The sequence below is a fragment of the Babylonia areolata genome, chromosome 9, assembly GCF_041734735.1.
Source record: "Babylonia areolata isolate BAREFJ2019XMU chromosome 9, ASM4173473v1, whole genome shotgun sequence".
NCBI lineage: Eukaryota > Metazoa > Mollusca > Gastropoda > Neogastropoda > Buccinidae > Babylonia > Babylonia areolata.
In genome coordinates, this window is record NC_134884.1 from 30,118,338 (window position 1) to 30,141,650 (window position 23,313).

General features: G+C 44.6%; 2 protein-coding genes across 2 annotated transcripts in view; one reads left to right on the forward strand and one right to left on the reverse strand.

Annotated features, from left to right (window-relative positions):
• Positions 1–17: 17 nt before the first annotated feature.
• Positions 18–8,760, forward strand: LOC143285616 (uncharacterized). Its single transcript, XM_076593014.1, has 3 exons — positions 18–261; positions 6,866–7,031; positions 8,417–8,760. The coding sequence occupies exons 1-3, from the start codon at positions 18–20 to the stop codon at positions 8,679–8,681; spliced, it is 675 nt and encodes a 224-aa protein (XP_076449129.1). The 3' UTR covers positions 8,682–8,760.
• Positions 8,761–13,426: 4,666 nt separating this feature from the next.
• The window catches only part of LOC143285384 (large neutral amino acids transporter small subunit 1-like), a 46,330-nt gene continuing 36,443 nt past the window's right edge, over positions 13,427–23,313 (reverse strand). The window contains exons 8-10 of the mRNA XM_076592621.1: positions 21,591–21,740; positions 19,975–20,152; positions 13,427–18,692 (exon numbers count right to left, since the gene is read on the reverse strand). Coding sequence (XP_076448736.1) covers positions 18,616–18,692; positions 19,975–20,152; positions 21,591–21,740 — 405 coding nt within the window. The 3' untranslated portion in view covers positions 13,427–18,615. The remainder of the gene's footprint in view (positions 18,693–19,974; positions 20,153–21,590; positions 21,741–23,313) is intronic.

Below are 23,313 nucleotides of genomic sequence, written 5' to 3' on the forward strand. Positions count from 1 at the left end.
CAAAGCACAAAGCAGTGATGGTAAACCACTGTGTGTTCCAGAACAATGAACGTGCGTCCATCAACACGATTGAGCAGTACTTCCAGCTGGAGGAAGACGGATGGATACTGCTGGACAACGTTCAGCACAAAGTGAAAATACCCTATCAGGATATCGCTGTCAATGGCAGTGAAGTGCATGCCATCAGCAGCTTCAATTCAACTGCTTCACCTGAAGACAGACTTTTTGTGTACGGTTTGCATACCTTTGACTATGAAACAGGTGTGGATTTTTTTCTCTTTTTTTCCTTCTTTTTTTTCTTGTTTATTTATGTTTGGTTTGTGCACTTCATGTCTTTATTTCTTTCTTTTTTTTCATAATTTTTTTTTATTGGCATATGTTTGCAGACATAGTAAGTCTTATCACCTCATCTTAGTTGTCTGCGTATATGTATGTGGGTTTGGTTTAAACTTGAACACTGGCGTTTTCTCAGCTACTGCAAGTGTTATGAGAACAAAACTTGGTAGAAAGGCAGTTGTTTCATGAATAAGGCTGTATTAGTCCTATCCATAACGGTGATAGGAGTTTGTATTATACTCCATGTTTGGTGTTACATATACTTACCATGTCAAACTGATGCAAACTAGGCCTATCGGTTTGCTCCGCTTGGCCAAATTTCGCGCGGCTAACAGTGAAAAGACAAGCAGTCCTGGCCCGGCCCGCTCTCAGCCAATCAAACGCCTCTAAAATCTATAAGCGCTGAATCATTCCGTGGCCATCGAAGAAAATGCCCCATGAGAACCACGGCGGAGACGCGGGGACGGACGGGCGGGCATTCGAGTTTGACATGGTAAGTATATGTAACACCAAACATGGAGTATAATACAAACTCCTCCTTTTGGTGTCATATACTGTACCATGTCAAACTGATGCAGAATTTAAAGCAAATGGAGGAGGGCAACGCCTACTGGTTCGTATGGGGAGCCCTTGTAACTGAGACGGCAGTGTTAGCCGCGACAAAGGAAATCCCTTTGGAACTGTCAGCCCTGGTCATACGGAAATTCCTGAGGTAGAAGTTGATGAAGGGATTCTCAGACCGCCAGAAGGCTGCCTCCAAGACATGCTGCGGTGGCACTGAGTGCTGGAAAGCAGCCGAAGTAGCTATGGCCCGCACTTCGTGTGCTCTGGGATGAAGACAGCTGATGTCCCTGTGTGCATGAGAGTAGGCTCTACGAATGACTTGGGAAACCCAGCGGGAAATGGTGCCTGCAGCGATGTCTTTCTTGTAATTCTCATTGAGGGAGATTAGCAGACGCCTCTGAGAAGAACGCCTATGGCGAGACCTATACCAATAGTATTTGAGACACCGAACAGGGCAGAGATGCCTATCCTCATCATCTTGGGCAAGAATATCAAAGGTCTGACCCTCAGAGAGGGGGAAGGAACCTCAGGGTCTTGGTTCTTAGCCAGAAACTCCCGAAGGAAACGAATAGTGATGGAACCATCTCTGTGGAAGGCCAGATCTTGTGGCATTCCACTAAGACCATGAATCTTGCTTCTACGAACGGCCTGTTGCCAGCAACAGAAGGAAAGTGGTCTTGAGGGTGAGCAAGTCAAATGGAATAGTCCCCAATGGCTCGAAGGGCTGTTTTCAAATGAAATCCAGCACCAGGAACAAGTCCCAGAGGGGCACTCTTCTGGGGTTTCTAGCTTCCTTCAGAGGGGCACCCCTAGCCACCTCTCTGAGCAGGAAATCTGCTTCAAAGGCGGGACCACCTAGCTGTTTGATTGTGGTACAGATGGAAGACCTGTACCCTCGCACAGAACAAGCAGACAGGATGAGAACCGAGGAGCAGTGAGCCAGAAAGTTGGCCAGCTGCATGCTCATAGGGTTAGTAGGGGAAATGCCCTGAGCTGTACACCACCGCAACCATTTCTTCCAGCGAAAGTCATACAAAGTCTCCGTTCCCTGTCTCCTTGCTTTGGTGACTATGGAGAGGAGGTCAAAGGAGGCACACCCCTGGGTCAGCGCAGCCGACACAGAGGCCGACCGAGGGGTCGAAGACTTCAATGGTGATGCTGACAGTTCCGACCGCACAGCAGCCATGCATGCAGGTGGAGCCGTTGAGGATTGGAATGAGGAGTGCCCGAGCGAGCCTGCCTCAGCAGATAAGATTTGGTTTCGAGTTCCAGGGGTGGAACATGTGTCAGGGACTGAAGGTCCAGAAACCAGGGCTGGGCTGGCCATTTCGGCGCAGTGAGGATCAGCTGCGGGCGTTCCAATCTGTCTTTCCGTATCACCTTGGACAGAATTGGAAAGGGAGGAAACGCGGAGGCAATCAGACTGCTCCAGTCTAGAGAGAGAGCATCCACTGCCCACGCTTCTGGGTCGGCGACCGGAGAGGCATAAGTGGGAAGTCTCTTGTTGAACTTTGTGGCAAAAAGGTCCACCATCGGCCGAAACCACCGTTCCCACACCCCCTGAAGGGTGCCCTTGTCCAGGGTCCACTCTGTGCGTATGAAACTCTTGGACCTGCTGAGAGCATCTGCCAAGATGTTGGCTTTTCCTGCTGTCTCGCTGAAAGTGCAATGCCCTTGCTGTGGCACCAACGGAGGAGAGCCTCAGTCCGCAGGAGAGGTCTGCCGAGTGCGCTCCCCCCCCCCTTTGTTCACATAACATGCGACCGTCGTCTTGTCCGTGAACAAGCAGATGGTCTTGCCAGTGGCCTCCCCCATGAAGTGCAGGAGAGCCCTGCGAACTGCCTCCAGTTCCAGAACATTGATGTGGCATAGGCGCTCCTCCAGGGACCAAGTCCCTGCTGCATGGAGTGAGTCCATGTGGGCTCCCCAGCCCAGGGAGGAGGCGTCTGTGAAGAGTGCCACCTGAAGAGTAGGTGGGGCCATGGGCACCCCCTGTGTCCGAAGAGGGGTGATTAACCACTCTGATGTCACCTCGAGGAACCACTCGCCCAGACATATCTGGGTATCCCATGGCTGAGTGGTATGGGACCAGCGTAACCTCAGGGCACTTGAGAACCCTGCCCAGGGGAATGAGAGGTACCATGGACTCCATCATGCCCAGGAGGGAAGAAAGTGTCCGCGCTGTTGCTTGGGAGGAACGGCGCAAGTGGCTGAGGAGGCCTGCCAGATGGTCCCAGCGATCTGGCGTCGGAGAGACTATCATGGACCGCGTGTCGAATCTCATCCCTAAGAAGTCGAAGGACTGACTTGGGGACAGTTCGCATTTCTCCTGGTTCATGAGGAAGCCCAGTTGGGAGCAAAGGTCTAGAAGTCTGGCCGTATGACTCTGGCACAGGGCCTGCGACTGGGCCAGGATAAGCCAGTCGTCCAGGGACACACAGACGAATGGATTCCGAGCGGACGATGGACACCAATTCCCGCACCACCTTGGTGAACAGGAAAGGGGCAAGGGACAGACCAAAAGGGAGGGCCGGGAACTGGAACACCTTGTCCCTCCACACGAACCTCAGGTACCGACGGGATGCCGAATGGATGAGGATATGAAAATAAGCATCTTTCAAATCGATAGAGGTAGCCCAATCGCCTTGTTGGATGGTCTCCCGAATCTGTGCCTGTGTGTCCATCTTGAATTTGATTTTGGGGAGGAATTTGTTGAGGGGGGACAAGTCCAAAACTGGTCTCCACCCTCCCGAGACCTTTGGAATCACGAACAACCAGCCATAAAAACCGGGGCCCGGGTCTGCGAGTTGAGCTATCGCCCCTATGAGGAGTAGGTGCGATATCTCTTTCTCTAAGATGCTCTCCTGCTCCATCGAGCTGGGCACATGAGGAGGAGTGGATCTTAGAGGGGGGCGGTCCTCCACCCAAGGCAGCATGTACCCCGACTCTAGCACCGATACAATCCCGTCATTGAGTCCCAAAGCACGCCACTGATGTGCATGCCGGGACAAGTTTCCTACTTGAAGGGGCTGAATGACTGGCAGTGCTGAATCGGGGCCCAGTCATTGGGGGTGCTGCCTTCTGGCCTTGGGCATGGCCGATCGGCTTGGATGGACATAAGGTGGTTTATTCCTCAGCCGCTGATTCTGCACACGCCGCTTTGACTTAGGCGGCGTGGTATATGGAGGGGCCCTGGTGGCCGGTCTCTTCAATGGCATAGAACCCTGGAGCCCCTGGGAGGTGTGGGCCAAATATGAGGCCACCTCCCTGTTTGTCTCTGCCCTGTGGCTGACAAAATGGCGCATACTGGCCGAAGAGGGAGTGCTGCTGTGCTGGGATGGACCGCAGGGCAGCCCTCTCCTCCACAGGAATGTTAGAGAGGCGGAGAATGGCATCACGCCGCACTAGCACAGTATTGAAGTGAAGGCTGGTAGCTGTGTCTGCAGCTGCCGTGAGACCAGATGCTACCCTATTGCCAAAAGCATTTAACCTCTGGTCGGTGAAGAGGCCAGGCGGGACAGAGGAAGGAGACCCCGTGTCCTGATTAACCAGACGCTGTTCCCACAGCTCATTGGCCCTGTGGAGGAACGCGTCGAAGAAGGTATAAGCCGTGGAAACCTCGAGGAGGCAGCGGCGGGCCAATTTGTCCCACTCTGCTAACGTTTTAAAGGATAGGGTAGCTGAAGTGGGGAAGGTGGTGCGCTGTGAGACCAACATCCTGTCCTGCGCGGAGGGCTCTGCTTCCCTGTAGGCAGGGTGGTCCTGTGTGTACCAGGACCACACCCCTCCCTTGGAGGAATCTTTAAGGAACTTTCCCGGGGAAAAAGCGCCCGGGGCAGAGAGGGACTCCCTGCCCAGAGGAGGGATGGAAGCAGCACCCCTGACAGTGCGGGCTGGCTTATTAAGCCATTCCTGCACCATTTCTGGCACTCTGAGTCGCCTTGTGGTTCTGGAGTTAGAGTCACATGGCGTAAGGAGGGTCAAGGGTAACAAAGTAGCCTGAGGGACTGATTCAGCATGCGTGACCCTATTGGGGAGGGTCAGTTCGAGCTCGGCAAAGTCCGAGTTTGGTTCAGGCTGGTCCCTAGGGAGGCGCGGGCTCAATCTGTCCACCTGGGATGTGGGCAAAGAGTGCTCATCCGCTTGTTCGTCCTCATCCGAAGACAGGGGCTCCCACTCTTGTTCGCAGTCCATCCCCTGCTGGGTGCCATCCCAAGAGGATGTACCCACTGGGGCGTCCTGTGAGCTGTGGTCAGCCCAACGGGATGAGCTGGGACGATCCCGAGCCGGGACCATGGCCGCAGCTGTTATGTCCTTGACGCCTGAAGCGGGTGGGGAGCGTGTGGACCGTAGGTCCAACCATGCTTGGGATGGTGGGTGCCACACCTTTTCAGAGAGGGTGTCCCTGGATGCAAGAGGGACCCACGAGTGCTGTGAGGGGACAAACACCCACTCATCTCCCTGTGGGACCGAGGGCTGGGTAGGTGGGAACTGCAGGCTCCCCTGGGCCGAGTAGGGCCCCTCAGCAGCCGTCGGTCCTGACAAGGAGGCCGTTGTGACCGTGGAGGTCACCTGTGGGTTGACAGAGGCCCGATTTGTGGACAGAGTGGCAATATTGGTCGAGGAGCTCGACCTGACCGACAAGAAGTCGATCCCACTTGTCGGGGCTGTGTGTGTCACCCTGTGAGATGTGCTGGGTTGGGTCCAGTGGGGAGCGGACAAGGGGTTGGCTCTTGGTACTCCCGGCCACCCAGCGTGCACCATAGGTGCGCCCCAGTACGGGTAGAATGGGGGTAGCCACCCGTGGGCACCAGCCATACTGTGACCCGAACCCCAAGGGTCACTGGCGCCTTGACCTCCATGAAGGGAAAAACCTGGCCAAGTCGGAGGGAGGTCAGGTTCGACTTGGGTGTCAGTCCCGCCCAAAGACGAACAGGCTGACTGCCCGGAACCGCCTGACACGCGCAGGCCTCCCGCAGCAGGGGAGACCGGCCGGATAGCGGGAAGACCTGCAGAGCAGGTTGCCACGCGCCCCAAATCCCCTCCCGCAGCAAAGTAGAGATCCCCCCCCCCCGGAACCAAATTTTTCTCCCCCCCCCAAAAGGAGGTGGGGGAGGGGGGTTGACAGAGAAGGGAGGGGGAACAACAATGGGGCCCGTGAGGGCCGTCTCCGAGTGGGGACCCGGGTAACGGCCAGGCACGGCCTCCCCTTGGGAGTTCACGCCCAGCTGCGAGTCCCCACCGCCAGGATAGGACTTGCCACTCCCCCTTCTCCCTGCCTCGCGCTGGGATACCTCGGGAGGCGACGCTCATACCTCTTTCCCCCCGGTCCCCTTCATGACCGTTTTACTGGTACAACTTAGAGGTAGAGAAAAACGAACGAATCGAGGGTGCCGAGTCGAATCGAGTACACAGAATGTAAGAATACAATAAACACAAGCCGCATGCAGCAAAATAAGGCCAAATGAATACGCTTAATAGCCAAAAAAAAGCGTAAGACGAGACAGAGCGTAAACCTGACAAGATGGCGTGGAGAGCCTTGGCCAAAGGAATGATTCAGCGCTTATAGATTTTAGAGGCGTTTGATTGGCTGAGAGCGGGCCGTGCCAGGACTGCTCGTCTTTTCACTGTTAGCCACGCGAAATTTGGCCAAGCAGAGCAAACCGATAGGCCTAGTTTGCATCAGTTTGACATGGTACAGTATATGACACCAAAATATGCACTGAGTCTACTCCTGCTCATGATGATTGTGAACAGATCACACAAATGGGGTCTTCTTGTGGAGAGACCCTCACTTTTATCAGCATATAGTTGTGAGATTTTAAAGACAAGATAATAGAGACTGTATTATGCCTGTCTAATATTCCAGAAGACAGAGTGTATAGTTGTCATGAGATTTTCTAGACAGCATAATTATTGAGATGCTGCTATGCACAGACAATGTATTGTGCGTCTAATATCCCAGGGGCGATCAGAGTGTGTGATATCAACACAAACACCATCAACCCCACCAGGATTCTGGCCCGGGATTCTCAGTGGCATATTGTGGACGGTGGAGGAAGACACCAAGTACTGCCAGTGCTTGGGGTTTGGGAATGCAAAGGACAGGTGGATCTCTCCATACTTCAAACGTAAGATATACTTAAACACACGTTTATAGTTACATGATCCGTTACAACTTGTATACAGTCAAACTGGTGCAAATTATAGCCAGTAAGTTTGTTTTTTTGCTGCCCCATCATCTTCCCGTTTCAGTGGCATTACTCCTACACCTCTCATTCCAAGTTCTCCACACACAGCAACACCTTGGTTTGTCGCAGTCCCAGATTCGGCAGTCCACAGGGAACCATCGATGTTAGGTCGCCAGGAGACCATGCACTACTGCTGAGTCACTTTGGTGGTGTTCAGTTTATTAAAAATATTAGATAGACAGTGTTGTGACATAATGCTGAGTGCATTATTGAATTGTGTAACTAGAGCACTGGTCTTAAAGAATTGACTTATTTGGCAAATTTGAGGGGAAAAAAATTTTTGGTGAGGGGGAGGGGTTAAATTAGAGCAGTTGAGTCAGATTACATATCAGAATTATGATGAATTAGAAGGTTGAATGCTGTTGTATCAGAACTATAATGCGTAACAAAGTTAAAAGGATATCTGAAATCAGTTGCTTACCAATCTTTGATCATACATTTCTGCTATTATTTGTGGAATGTATGTGAGACCTCAGCTGAATTCAGCATCATGTATGCATGTCTGTTTCTCTGTGAGTTGCTGCAGACATTTGTAAACCAAATGAGGAAAATAGCATGATACATGGCTGCATACTGCATTAGTTTCACTTGGCATGTAATCATTCTCATATCTGACCTCACTTAGCGTGCAGTATCTTATCTCACTTAACTAAATGTAACTGACCCTCGGCTTGTAGTATCTGACCTCACTTGATGTGTAATATTTGACCTCATTTGGTGTGTAATTACTGAGAACACATTTGTTATGTAATATCTGACCTCACTTGGTGTGTTATGTCTTAACATACTTGGCATGTAATATCTTACTAGGTGTGGAACACCTGACCTCACTTAGCATGTAATATCTTACTTTGCATGTAATATCTGACCTCACTTGACATGTCATTTCTAACCTCACTTGGCATTTAATATCTCACCTGATGCGTAATGTCTGATTTCACTTGGCGTGTAATATCTTACCTCACTTGGCAATATATTTGGTCAGCGCATCATACTACATTAGGGACAGCTGACAGTAAAAAAAAATTGATAGAATTAGAACATTTGTTATTTTTCACATGCTTTCAAAGTCTGCCCATTGAATCAGTGGTGAAGGAATGACTGTGTGTGTGTGTGTGTGTGTGAGAAAGAGAGTGTGCATGTGTGTGTGCTTTTATGATACAGTTTTTCAGCCCTAATGTGTTGGTCAGCTGGTGTATTAACAACAAAGATAAATAAGTGGATAAACAAATTACTACAGAATGTAGTTTCCCTTTTCATTGCAGGAGTTCCTCAGGGGAATCGCTACATGATGTCGTCACCATCTTTGGGGGGTCCTCCGTGTGGGAAACCTCCACGTTCGGTCTGCACGGCTCTGCCCTCAATGAGATGTGTGTCACCAGAGACCAGAAGATCAACACTGTGAAACACACACCCCCGCCGTTCCGATGCAAGGTGAAGGCCACAAATTGTCTCATGAGTTCTAACTTTTTGGAGTCTTTGACAGTCTGCCCCTACCTTCTTGAGTTAAGTGGGGACATTAGTTTTTGATTTCAGTGCCATTGTTAGAAGAAAAAAATGTGTATCTCTAGAACTGTTGTACTTTTGTCTCTCTCTCTCTCTCTGACACTTTCTCTTTGTCTGCAAGTCTGTCTCTCTGTTCGAGTCTCTCTCTCTCATTTATTACATGTGTGTTTGTGTGCCTATATGCATGCTTATACGCATGATTTTATTTTCCTCAAGATGCTTAGGGTTGAAAGGTGCCCCCTGCCAATTACATTTTTTATTCTGAATTTTAACAATACATAAGGCACACCATACTATTAAGTGCACATAAAAAAATAAGCTGAAGACAAGAAGGTCCACATTGAAAGAGCATTGATGGGTTGATAGCTATTGCTGCGGCGCCGATGTTTGAAACTCAAGTTGGAATTCAAATTTTTTTTAAATGCAATAAATGCTTACCATTTTTAACTGTTCATTTTAATTTGTTGGTTTTTATTTTTTTTACTTTAGCAGTTTTACCTAACAAATTCATACATATTAATAGCAGTTTCAGCTAAAATAGTTAACTGTAAGAACTAGTTCCAAAATCAGCACTTGGGCAGCTCAAGTTTTCAGCAAGAAATTAAGATGTGGATCATAGTGAAAGTTCACAAAAACATATCATTGCAAGGAGGCAAAAGAAGCTCCTGAAGTTGTTTTTTTTATATTTTAATTTGTTGAAAGGTTTGTACAAAAGCCTCATCACTTTGTGCACAATGTTCATGAACAACCATGAGAATAAACAGGTCTGCACTCCTTGACTTCAGTCAGCCCACTCTTTCTGGCAAGGTTAAAGAAGCTCAGTCAGAGTGGTAGATGTATCATGGTCACGGTGCAAAAGAAACCAGAGATGCCACGTTAATCAAGTCTGTAAACACTGGGCCCGATCTCCCAATCGAACCATGTAATTATTTGACCTGGTTCAAGACAAAATTTGACAAAAAACAAGAGCGCCAGAGAATCGACAGACAGACAGAAAATACGAAAAAAAACCTTAGCCGTATGGAGAGCACAGGAACAGGAGTCATAATGGCTGCCGTCAAAAGAGGGCGCTAGCCAGCGGGACAAAGGGGAGGTTACCTACTTCCGGGAGGTTATCGGCCGTAGTTTCGTTTTCTCCGCATAGGCGGATAGTAGTTTGCACAGGACAGGAATGTCAGACCCCTGCCGGAGTCTGCACTAGTTGGGTCACAGTAAGTATGTTATTTAAACGTAATTTTAGATAGAAAATTTCCTGTTGAGAAGACAACTGAAAACCCCCAATCTTCCCTTGTTGGCTGATTCCCCACTTCCCCACTGATGCGAGCTGCTGTGGTGATGAGCACAGTGACTGTCACAGACTACAGGATAAGAATACACTGTTTCTTTGCAGTTTTGACATAATTTGCTTCAAGATATATGGCAAACATTCAATATAGCTTGGTAAAATCTTTCTCGGCAGGACTGAACTCGTTAAACTTGCAGCACACATACATACGTATCTAGCCGTGTTTTGTGTATGTGCATGCTCGTGCATGCTCACTTGTGTGAGTATGCATGTTTGCTGGTTGTGGATGTGCACAAGTTTGCTGAACATGGCCTATTTTTATTCTTATTTTAATTCAGTCATTTGTCTTCTGTGTAGATTTCATTTTTATTTGTCATTCAATTTTAGTATAATTTAGTATGATTTTACGAATTTATTTCATTTTAGGCTATGTTTAAAACATGCCAATGGTGGGCTCTCAAGCTGACCAGCCCATTAGATTCGAACATAGGTCATGTGGAGTTGTGCGGTAATAGCTAGTCATATTTTTTTTGTGTAAACCAGTTTGTGGAGTGTCATAGTCTGTGTTAAGGGTTAAGAGACAGGTTTGCGTGGGTGGACAGGAAGGGTGTATTGTTGTGTGCATTTGTGCTGAGAATTTTTAGCTGCTGTGGGGAAGTTGGTGGATGCACGACATAATAGTGTAGAAGGTGTGAACATTCCAGTGAGCTGCAAGTGCCTGGGGTTGTGCATGTTGGTTGTCTGATGACTTTGACGCTGCTGTTAAGACCTTTAAACACACTTAGCTACTAAAGCTGCCGGTAAGGTATTTAAACCCACTCAACTACTAACATTCGCTCATATTCAAAATACAGTAACTATTCACACGGGAAGCTCTTGCATCACATTCAGTCTGAAGGGCTCAAAGACTGACAGCATGACCAGGGGAGGGTGTCAGATACAGAAAATATAAAATAAAATTGAAATAATAAAAACCACAAACTCCAAAAACCTTGACTTTACAATGTTCTGGGTGGTGGGTCTTTTCCTTCTTTTTTTTGTGTGTTGGTTATGTGCATGTGATAGTAAATTATAAAATAAAAGAAACTATGTTTTTGTGAACTGCCAAATTTTCTTGTGGTCTTGGTATTTTGTCTATGTATGTCTGCTAACATCCTGTCAGGAAAGCATCTTGACAAAATCAATAAGCTGCATGTTTGGATTTTTTTTAAAACACAAAGCGACTGCACACACATACTTCCACAAAGTGCATAAACTCTACAAAGTACACACAAGCACCAAAAGACTTCATTTATAAACAAACATGTGAAAATGATAGTATCATTTCTTTAATTGTAATATTTGGATGCAAGCGCATGGGCACTTATGCACACATACACACACATCTATGTTACACTTGCTCACCACAAATTTGCAATTTGGGCACTTATGCACACACACACACACACATTTACGTTACACTTGCTCACCACAAATTTGCAACAGTAACCCAGTCAACCGGAGATAACACACATGCTCAAAATTAGATATGCAGATCTCAGTTGTGAACATACATGGATGGATGGCTGGATGGAGGAAACAATCTTAAGTAAACTCAATTCATACACACAGACACATTTGTTAAAGTAAACTCAATTCATATACACAGACACATTTGTTTAAAGTAAACTCAATTCATACACACAGACATTTGTTTATATGTACACACAGGTATGTGTCAGTACATGGCTATATAGGTCTTGCTCTAAATAAGTGTGTATTCTGCTTTGTGACCCACTTTGTGCAAATGGATCATGTATCTGTGCATGAATCACTGAATGTGAATGTGTGTCTTGAGTTCATGTGTGTGCATGTGAATGTCACACTTGTACATAAAACTGATGAATGATACAACTGGAAGCAGAAGCTCTCAAGCAGGCACACATATGCACCAATTACTGGTAACACCTCTCATATAGAGGTATTTTCAGTGACAATAAAAATAAAGGTGTCATATTTGAACAAGACCAGGCAGATGTTCAGTGATTTAAAAATAAAAAAAAGTACATGTAAATGTTCACACACAAATTGCACATGCAAACTCTGTACCACTATTCTTTCCTCTTTCAGGTGTGCACGTGCACACACACACACACACACACACACTCCTCACTCTTCCACACACACACATTGTGGCCATGAAAAGTACATCAATCCATTCAATTTGAAATCAGTCCAATGAAAGCAAGTTTTGATTTCGCATGAAGAATCAGAACAAGGTGGTGAGACTGCCATTTATACCAAATCCTAACAAGGAATACATTTAAAATTTTTCCACTTAGTTCAATTAACATTTGTAACATTTACAATGTAAACATAAAAATATATTTGGTAAAATACACCAATAAGCATGAGACAAAATCAGTTTTAAAATGTAATTACTGTAAACTACTTTATAAGTGCCCATCCCTCTCTGCACAATGCCCCCCCCCCCCCCTAAAAGTTGTATATGTAAGTTCACTGGGTACTTCACTCTTTTCCCTTACTCATGTTTTACAATGATGTTCTGGCTGGTCATTTAGTAGATACTGCACATGCATGACAAGTCCCTCAAAGTCAAACTGGCAGTTTCAAATCAATCAAATCTGAAATGCATATATAATCAAGTCTCTCATTCCTCCCTCTCACATTTGTGTGTCTTTGAAAGAGAAAACAAGCTTACCTACAACGAAACCTTGAAAACACTGGAAATTCAATCTGCATCATGATTTTTAGATAAAATTAAAACTGATTTGTTTCAGCTTCTGTCATCAAAATCAAATAGCAAACAGATGAACACAAAAATTAAAAAAAACAAAAAACAACAACAACAGCTTTCATTAGTTTCAAACGAACGACAAAATGTCACAGTTGATTTCTTGCTTCAGATCAACACAGCACTGTCTGTTCAAGTCCCCTGTCTGTTCAAGTCCCCGAAACGTTGACCTCTTCATCCTCACTGGCCTCAGAGGAGTGTCTTAGCTTTTCAGCCATTCCTTCATTGTCACTACTGTCTGCATCGTTGGTCTGATAAACAGCAATGCTTTAAGGAAAACATTCTAAGGTCTGGTAATCGTGGTTCCCATCCACAACATTGTAGTAGATGGCACATCTCGAAAAAGCTGTGAAAATACTTTTCAGGCCCACTCTCTCCCTGTTTGGCTTACCCAGTTGATGACATCCTGTCTTGTTGGCTGCCTGAGGTTGTCTTGGCTGGGTCATCCACTCAACCCAGCCATTTCTAACAGCATCCTGGAAGGGCTTGGCAATGCTAGCGTTGACTGGTAGCACGCTTTGACAGTGCAACCTCCAGGGATGAAGTCAAGTTTGATGTCTTGCACAGTCTGACCTCAGCTGTCCTGTCTGCAGAGTAGCTAGCTGTCAAGGACCAAACAGCAACACTGTTCTGAGCAACCGAGGACCCATTGTATCCAAGAAAGGGCCTCCCTTGTCATCCACCCATTCCTTGCTGAAGTCACACAAATATTGTCTGGCACCTGAAGGCTAAGATCAACTTTCCAAGGAATCTCTCCATGACTTTCTTTTAAAATCACAAAGACAGGAAACTTGGTCCCATCAGCAGCAACAAGCAAAGCAACAGTAAAACCACTGATGATCAATCGTCGGAAAACTGATTATGTCCTAGAACAGACCTACCGTTCACAATACAAACCGTCCTGAACAAAAACGCTAACTACTCAAGACACTGCTGAAACAAGACAGACATGGAGTGATGATCACACTTGAAATTTTCAGTGACACAAAGACAACTCATGGCAGACATTCTGTTCTAAATCTCCAGATGTATATCTGCACTGCTTTGTAAAGCAAGAAGATTGCAAACTGAATCATCTTTCTTTCCCCTTTTTATTTATTTTTTTTATATTTTTTTCAAAAAAGAGCGTGGGTGTTTACAAGGTATTTCACTGTGTACACAATTTTTCACCAAAAATGGGGTATGGGTATTTACCAGATACTGGTTGTTTACAAGGTAGTTCACAGTAATAGTTTACATCAACTTAAAAAGGTATACTTTTATCAGATAAACAACCACAACAAAATATATGTTTTATAAAAGAAAACAATAATTTACATTAAATTTTAAAAATTATACATAAATTTCATCAGATAAATTTATAACAACCACAACAAAATATATGTTTTATAAAATAAAATTACATGAACGGCCACAAGACCATTTTAAAAAAGAAGCTTATTTGCACCTTTAAGCATCTGGACAAATTTAAGTTTTGCACTTGTTTCAACTCCGTGTTAATTTGGGGAGAAGGGGTTGCCCATACATAACATTTGTTTTGATAACGTATGACATCATTAATACTGTCTGATTGTACTGGCCACAGGAAGGATCCTGTTCTGCCATTTTCAGTCACAATTCATCTAACAACTGGCAGCTACGGAATGCTTTCACTCTGAGCAATGGCATCAAATGACCACAAAATGTATCACCTGGTACAAACACTGTTAACAACAAATAATTACATTCAGTTTATTTGTCATTCATTCCATGTGAAACCAAGGCTGCTCTCCCAGAGGACAGCAACTCACTTGTCATGCTTTGCTGGAGTATAACATTTCACAGAGAACTAGAACAGGAGTCTGAGCATTCAAGATTACAAAAAAGAATCACTGTGTGTGTGTGTTGAATCAGACTGCAACTTTTCTTTTTCCTCCAATTTGTTTTAGGTATGTCATCTTCAGGGTGGAAAGTTTCTCTGGTCTGTTCAAATCAAAATATTTATGTATGTCTGCATGCCATAATGCTGTAAGTTAAGTGTTGTATTGTGATTTTACAAAAAAGACATGGCTGTGTCATCACTTTTACTACCAAACAATGATCTCTAAACAGAATGGACTAAATAAACGACTTTGTCCAATGTATTCATCATTCAATAATTCTGGTAACATTTGTTCTTCTCATGAACATATATTATCAGAACATCAACTGGTTGACAACGAACCTTACTGAGGTATAATCATCTTTTAAATCACCTTTCAAATATATTTGCAATGCAAACAATTCTTTTTATAATCGTCTGCTGAACAGATCTACAAACAGTATTCTTCATCCATCTGTGTAAGTAATCAAGTGGTGTTTTCAAAAGTTAAGAACCCTCAGTTTTACATATGACATAATGTAATATCCACACCAGCTTCACCCTTAAAAAAACCAACAAATTTATATATTGTCTGAGGCAAGCCACAGATGTTCTTCAGTATTTTTTTAATTAAGATAATGAACAGGCTGTTTTTACCCCTGTTTAAAAGGATCACACTACACCATGTTAAATTATTGATGGTTCAAACAGAAGACTGCACTGTATTATTCAACCAACGGTTAACTACATATCATTCCACAGGACTGCATACAAGAAAAAAAAAATCAATGCTGTGTTTTTCATATGGTCATGATTTGCTTAGAAAGTGTTTTCTTTTTGATGCTGATAACTCTCGAACACTGCTGAACCAACTGCAAATGATTGAAGCCTTGCACACATGACATTTTCTGTATTCTCTGGTCAGTGTCCACCCCTCATCAATATAACCAACATACACAAACCACATCTCACCCAACAGCACAGTTCACAACTGAAATTCACTGATGACCGTTTTTTGTTGTTGTGCTCCATTTGTCTCAATATCCACTAAGGATACAAGCATTCAACTGTCAATGCAAATAATTTTCGCAGATCAGTCTCTTTGTCATGAACATAATTACTGTTCATATGGTTACCCATAGAGCAAAGAATCAAATACAAAGCCGCATGTCTCTGCTGCCATGTCATATTTGGAACTGCACCCCGATACCTGACATCTTTCAAATCTATGTACCCTCCCGTTTTTTTCACTCTGCTGCAGATGATAGAACCTTCAACGTCCCAAAATACAAGAGAACAGCACAGTGGTCAAGCCTTTTCATCATCTGCTGTTCAAATCTGCTTCACCACATCTGTCACAGCCCCTCACTGCCTTCCTTTAGATATAACCTCAAGACTTTCCTCTTCCAACAGCATTCCCTCTAGACCCTCTCTCATACATGACAGTAGTTAGTTGATTGTGTAGGTATATTTGTAACGCTGTATTGTTTGTGCATTGAATGTATGTATGTATGTATTCTATGTACAAGTTTGTATGCGCATGTATATATTTATTGTGCATGATTGTGAGTTGAGGACTGAGTGTGTTTCGTATGCATGTGTATGATGATTTAAAGCACTATATGCAATGAGGAAAGTGCTGATAAATGTCCAGTTATTATTATTATTATTACATTTTTCCCCAACAAATTCAGCTGTCAATGCAGATCAGTCTCTTAGTCATGAATATAACTTTTCCCAACATATTCAGTTACCAATGCAGATCCGTCTCTTTGTCATGAACATACTTTACCCCCATACATTCAGCATCAAAACCCAAAAAAATTCAGCTGTCAATTTTCCCAACAAATTCATCTGTCTATGCAGGTCACTCTCTTTGTCATGAATATACTTTAACCCCATAAACTGGGTATCAAAATCTCAACAAATTCAGCTGTCAATTTTCTCAACAAATTCAACTGTCAAAGCAGATAACAATCTTTGTCATGAACATACTTTTCCCCAATTAATTGGCATCAAATCCAAACAAATTCAGCTGTCAATGTAGATCACTCTTTGTCATGGACAATATTTTCCTGGATATGTTATACCTGATTCAGATGTTAACAGGTACCTTCCTTAAGGCATAAACATTCATTCTTGAAGGTATAAACACACAGATATTTCAGCACATGAGCTGCTCTGAAATAATCATGTTTGCTATTACCAAATTAAATGTTAAAACAGCATAACCCCAACCCCACGCTTACTGGGTGATGACTTCCAGAAAGCATATGTGATAAAAGATGGACGGCAAGGCTGGTTCCTGTGCTCTCAGGCACTGAAACCATCATTGAATCTGTCATGTCAAACGATAATGAATTAAAGCTTTTGACCCGAGTCAGTATGTACAATCAGTGTGACTGAAGTAGTTTCCTGGTATCCCATCTGACAACAATAGGAAGACCCGGGTGTATTAGCAAGGTGTATGTTTTTCCTGATCTGAGCCTAGGGATCTGAGACAATGATTAACAACAAATGTATAGCAACTGTAAAATCAATGTCACTTTTTTCCATTTCATAACACAGCCATTTACTGATTTAACAAAAACTGGAGGAGGGGTCCCTATATCTTAATAAATCCCATTAAAAATGTAGTCATTTGCAACATGCTATTCTGTGCTTGTTCACACACCTGTTACCCAATTGTTCATCCATTAACCCACAAACAGCCAGTCAGATTTTCAAATGAATTTCAAGGCAATTTCTTAATCAAAAAAAGCACACAAAAAAGCTGACAAACTGTTGTATGTCTATGAACACTGATACAATGTTCAGTTTCTATTAGCACAATGCGGCCCGGTCATGCTAAAGGTATTGTCAACTTGCACACACTTTTCTTCCTTGCAGGTGAACCAACACAGCAAGCAAGCAACACCGCAGCCCTCATCCCACAATAACTTCACTTGCTTACTCAAGATATATACTCAGGCTTTATGATGAAGATGATAATGATGACCACAGCGTATCACAATGCAGCTTAGCAGGATTGTACACTTGAGACACAACATATCGTTTATGATATTGCTATGATGTTTGCATGTCTCAACTGACCAAGAAACGAAACTGGGAAGAGAAACAAAACCAAAATGGTATCACAGCAGTCATGAACAGTCATGAACATCTTGCTCTCATTCGCAGAAAAAAAAAAAGTATGGATCTCTCAACTGACATTTCACTTGTGATAAAAAATAAACTGAGTCCATTTCATAAAAAAATAAACAATTCCATCCACACCTCTTTCTATGTGGAATGCTGACATTAAAACAGCAAATCGGAGACAACACAATGACAGTTCAGCTGTACTCTCTCTCTCTCTCTGCCAACACACATCCTTACTTTTACTGCCCATCATGGCCTCTGGCATGCAGGGCGGATGGTGACTACACACGTCCAGAAAGTTCACTTTCACCCCGTTGGTCAGATCTACAGCCAAAAACCTAAACATCCGTACCAGAGGTCCGAAGAAGCATTGCAAGCACCATCAAACAATGCTACACACATGGACACAGCAGGCACCGTGCCAAGAGTGTGGGAAAAAAAACAAAAAAAAAAACCAACAGCAATACAACACACAGTCAAAAGGAGCAACATGTGATAGAGAATGGACTGCCAGGTCAGGCTTGACAGTCTTCACCGGGTAACTGAATCACAAGCGTCTACAAAGTTGACACAACTCGCATCTCCTGTCTCCCCGTTTTGGTTCCAGACATACCCAGCCAACCAAACATGCAAACCACACTTGCCAACCACACACCCAAGGATGTAGTAGATGTCCGCTGCAGAGAGCTTGAGCAAAATCGAGAGTCTGGCGTCACGAGAGCGCACAGCGCTGACTGCAGCACGGTCTGCACTCGGCTTTGACGACTATCACGCTTGTTGCATAGAGCCCCAGATATCTAATGGAAGATGCTTCTCAGTGGTGCCGGGGTCCCACAGTCGTCCATGTGAGCCCAAGGTGTGTGTGTTCCAGGCTGTGTCCCCACAGCCCTCCACTGTGTCAACAACTCTGGCGGCTGGTGTACATTGTTGGCAGCTCCACGTGTAGCACCCGCTGGATGAAGTTTGTGATCCCGTCTGAAAATTACATAAACACACTTCAGAGCTCCCGACTAGACTTACTTGTCATCTTACAGACCCACCCAGTGTGAACTGTCAGCTCATCTTCGCTTGTGAAGGAGAAACAACAACAACAGTAACAAGATCAATATAAACACTAGTAATGGCTGAAAATAGCAAAAACCCAACTGATGCCTGCTACACTCATTCTCTCCAGTTTCAGTTTCTTCCTTGAAATGTAAGGTACCATCCCAAAGGGTTCCATTCATTGCAGAATGTACAATAGAATCGATTTTTACATGATCCATGCGCACAACATATGTGGCACTAGCTCTGGCTGACACCAGCACAAAAACGCCAATACTTTTTTCTGTTAGTACTTTTTCTTGAGATGAGCTGAGCAAACTGTCTGAAGTGTAAGCACCCGTTTTCTAACTGTGGTCCAAGGGATATAATCTTAGCTCCCTGAAAATAATACCGAACTGAGCCAATAGGAGTTGCCTACCAGAATGGAAATATGTTTCACTGCAAAGAACACACTGCTCAGTCAGCCATTTTCTATGAGACAAACCCATGTATGCAGCATAACTGCCCCAACTGAACTGAATTCAAATGAAATAAACTGACTGGATGAGCTGTAATGAGAATGTGCATTACTCACCAACTACACAAAGACTTCAGACTTGTTGACATCACTCACCCACTACGCAAAGGAAAGCTTGTGGACATCAGTCACCAATCCAACCATACAAAGGCAGGATTGTACTGAACACTTCTTACAAAATACACAGACTTCAGGTTTGTAGATATGATTTATGACTTAAAAAGTAAACAGACAAAGGCTTTTGGACATCACTCACCTAATATACAGGCAAAGGCTTATGGATATCAATGAACAACTTTAAAAGACTTGTTGACAGCACTCACCTACTACACAGATGAAGGCTTGTCAGTAACACTCCGCTACTACATAAAGGCTTGTTGACATCACTCACCTTATACACAGATGAAGGCTTGTAGACATATGTATGACAACTATATCTGACTGTCTCATCATCAGACCGGCAGTGGAGGCAACTGCTGTCGGAACTCTCTGGGTAGAATATGATTGCTACAGAGAGTGTCTTGCCCAAGTTACATCTCCACTCTCTCAGCCAGGAAGGTTTTAGGACAATCAACCCAAAGGTCAACTAAACAATGCTGCAGCACAAACAGCCAGTGCAATCTTGCCTCCCAGTTTGAGAGTCCAAGTCTTTCACAGAAGACTTAAACTGTAAATGAATTGCCATTGCACACTCACCTACAACACAGATGAAGGCTTTAGGTTTCCAGGACCACCTGACGAAGATCAGGTAGACAGGTATGGCAGAGGCCAGCAGCAGAAGACACCCTCCCAGCTCATGGGGCTTCTCATACACTGACACAGCTATGAGACAAAAGGTCAGCAACACCTGGCCTAGCAACACCGGCATCGGTACCTGAAACATCAGCACGCAATGCTTAATGGTTAAGGGCAGGCAAACAAACTACTGCTTTCCCTACATGCTCTACTTCATTCTTCTTCTTCGTTCGTGGGCTGCAACTCCCACATTCACTCATATGTACATGAGTGGGCTTTTACATGTATGGCTGTTTTTACCCTGCTATGCAGGCAGCCATACTCTGTTTTGGGGGGTTACATCCTCTACAAGTCACAAAGCGAATGCTCTTTCTAAAAGAATTGTTAGCATATTGCAGAATCATACTGCCTGCATTCATAGAACACAAATGCATATGATCATAGGTTGTGTCAGCATGTGTGTACATAAAAGTGTGTGCATTTTTGGTTCTCATTTGGCACGGACTTTTAGATGGCCATCAAGTCACTCTCAAAATACAGGAAAACTGAATGCAGACACACTGACACCAACTGACCCATACACTTGAAACACTCCACCCTCACAGCCATAACATGTATCTATTAACATATTTTTACATCCACCTGTCCACAGGACAACTAAAAAAAAAGTCTGGGAATTTCTAGCCCTGAACACACAGACACAGAGACACACACACAACTTTGCACACACACACATACACAAATAAACACACACACACACACAACAGCCTATCCACACACACAAACACACACACACACACACCCCTCTCCACACATACACATACACACAAAACACACACACGACCACCCACCCAATAGGGTTGCTGCCTGTGTGCCTGGGAGTACCCTGGGCAGAACAGAGCCATCAGTAACACACACAAACACACACACACAAACACACACACCCTACAGGGTTGCTGCCTGTGTGGCTGGGAGTACCTCAGGTAGAGCAGGGCTAGCATCACACACACACACACACACACACACACACACAGGGCAGGATGTGAAAAAGCTGTATAAGCTTATTCTTTTACCCTCAATAAAGATCATTTTGACTTGACTTGACATAGAAAAAAAATCTACACACACACACACATACATTCCCAAACCCTCTCCACACACCACACACACACACACACATAGTCACTCATACGACATACCCACACACATACAACACACACACACACACACACACACACACCACACGTACAACACATACAACACACACACACACGCACCACACACGCACCACACACTTATAACACACAACCACACAAACACACACACACACACACACACATACGACACACCCACCCAATAGGGCTGCTGCCTGTGTGGCTGGGAGTACCCCAGGTAGAGCAGGTCCAGCATCAAACACACACACACATACGTTCCCAAGCCATCTCAACATACACACACACACACACACACACACACACACACACAAGCACAAACACACATGTATACGACACACCCACACACACGACACACCCACACACATATGACACACACACAAAACACATATACGACACACCCACCCGATAAGGCTGCTGCCTGTGTGGCTGGGAGTACCTCAGGTAAAGCAGGGCTAGCAGGAGTATCAGCAGCATGATGCACACGTACAGACTGATGTAGTTGATCAATGATGACACCGTCCCAGACAGCAACATGTACAAGGCCCCTAAAAACTGACACACACCACCACACCACAGCCACTGCTTCAGGCAAAACACAAGGAAGCCATGTGGTGCATGTGAAAATCTGTTGCTGTCGTCATCATAGTGGTCATTGTTGTTTGATCTTATCGAGGTCATTGTTGTGGTGGTGGTTGTTGTGTTGGTGGTGATAGGTAGTGTTGGTGGTGGTGGTGGTAGTGGTGGTGGTGGTACTAGTAGTAGTGGTAGTAGTAGTGGCAACTATGTAGCACATGTTGTTGACATCATCACTGTGGTCATTGTTGTTGACATTATCGAGGTCATTGTCATTGTTGTTGCGTTAGTGGTGGTAGGTAGTGTTGGTGGTGGCGGTAATGTAGTAGTAGTAGTAGTGGCAACTATGTAGCAAAAAAATCAATATAATCCTCATCAAAACTGTCGTCATCATGGTCGTTGTCATTCTTATCACTGTTTTGTTGTGTTGGTGGTGGAGATCAAGATGATACTAGCAGTAGTAGTAGTAGTCATAGTAGCAGCAACCGCGCAGCACATGTGAACATGATCATCATCCACTTGTTTTTGTTCTTCAATCTTGTCATCATGATCACTGTTACAATTGTTGTTGGTGGTCATCGTGCTGGTGATGGTGGTGTGTTGGTGGTGGTGGTAGTGGTGGTGGTGGTGGTAGAAGTTTGTCCCAGCCAGTAACAATAACATGTAAAAAAAAAAAAAAATTTTTTTTAAAACAACACTAACCAAAGAGCCTGTTTTACATCATTTCCAACCCTTTTCAGCAAAGACATCATCATGTACACATGAACACTTCATGGAAATGATCACTGTCACCGCAACTGCTGCAGCTGCTGCTGCAATATTTGATTCATGCCATTATCTTTGTTATCCCTGCTGTTGTAAAACTGTCATATGTGCACACACACACACACAGACAAGAGTGGCAAGCCATAGGAATTGTTCTTACTGTAACACAGTTACTAGTACTTCAGTTACTACTTCCACTATTCCTGTATGTGCTTATATCCCAGAGGGCAGTTTTAGAACAAATTTTCAGAACTAAGCCATTATTGTCGTTAGTAGGGGGCTTAGTAGGTGGTGTCCTATGTACGTTAAAACAGAACAGGCACCACTGAACACCACCGAAGTGACTCAGCAGCAGTGCAGGGTCTCCTCTGGTGTGTGGCCTCCAGGCGACCTAACATCGATGGTTCCCTGTGGACTGCCGACGCTGGAACTGCGACGGACGAACCCGGGTGTGGCCGTGTATGGGGGAATCTAAATGAGAGGTGTGGGAGTAATGCCACTGAAACGGGGCAGATGATGGGGCAAAAAAAAAAAAAAAAAATTACAGAACATGTTCAATCCTTTCTATCACAGATGGAAATTTTTGCTTTTGAAATCAGTATGCATCCCACAAGGGTCACCTCTGGCATGTGGCCTCTTGGCAACCTAACATCAACACTTTCCTGTGATCTGCTGGCACTGAGCTGCAGCAGATGAACCCTGGTGTGGCGGCATATGTGGCTGTGTACTGGGGACTCTGAATGAGTGGCAATAGTAATGCTAAAACATGCAGATGATGGAGTAGCAA

Coding starts and splice junctions, on each gene's coding strand:
- LOC143285616 (XM_076593014.1), top strand. CDS start 18: ATGGTAAACCACTGTGTGTTCCAGAACAATGAACGTGCGTCCATCAAC. Junction 262..6,865: donor TACCTTTGACTATGAAACAG/GTGTGGATTTTT, acceptor CTAATATCCCAG/GGGCGATCAGAGTGTGTGAT. Junction 7,032..8,416: donor GATCTCTCCATACTTCAAAC/GTAAGATATACT, acceptor TTTTCATTGCAG/GAGTTCCTCAGGGGAATCGC.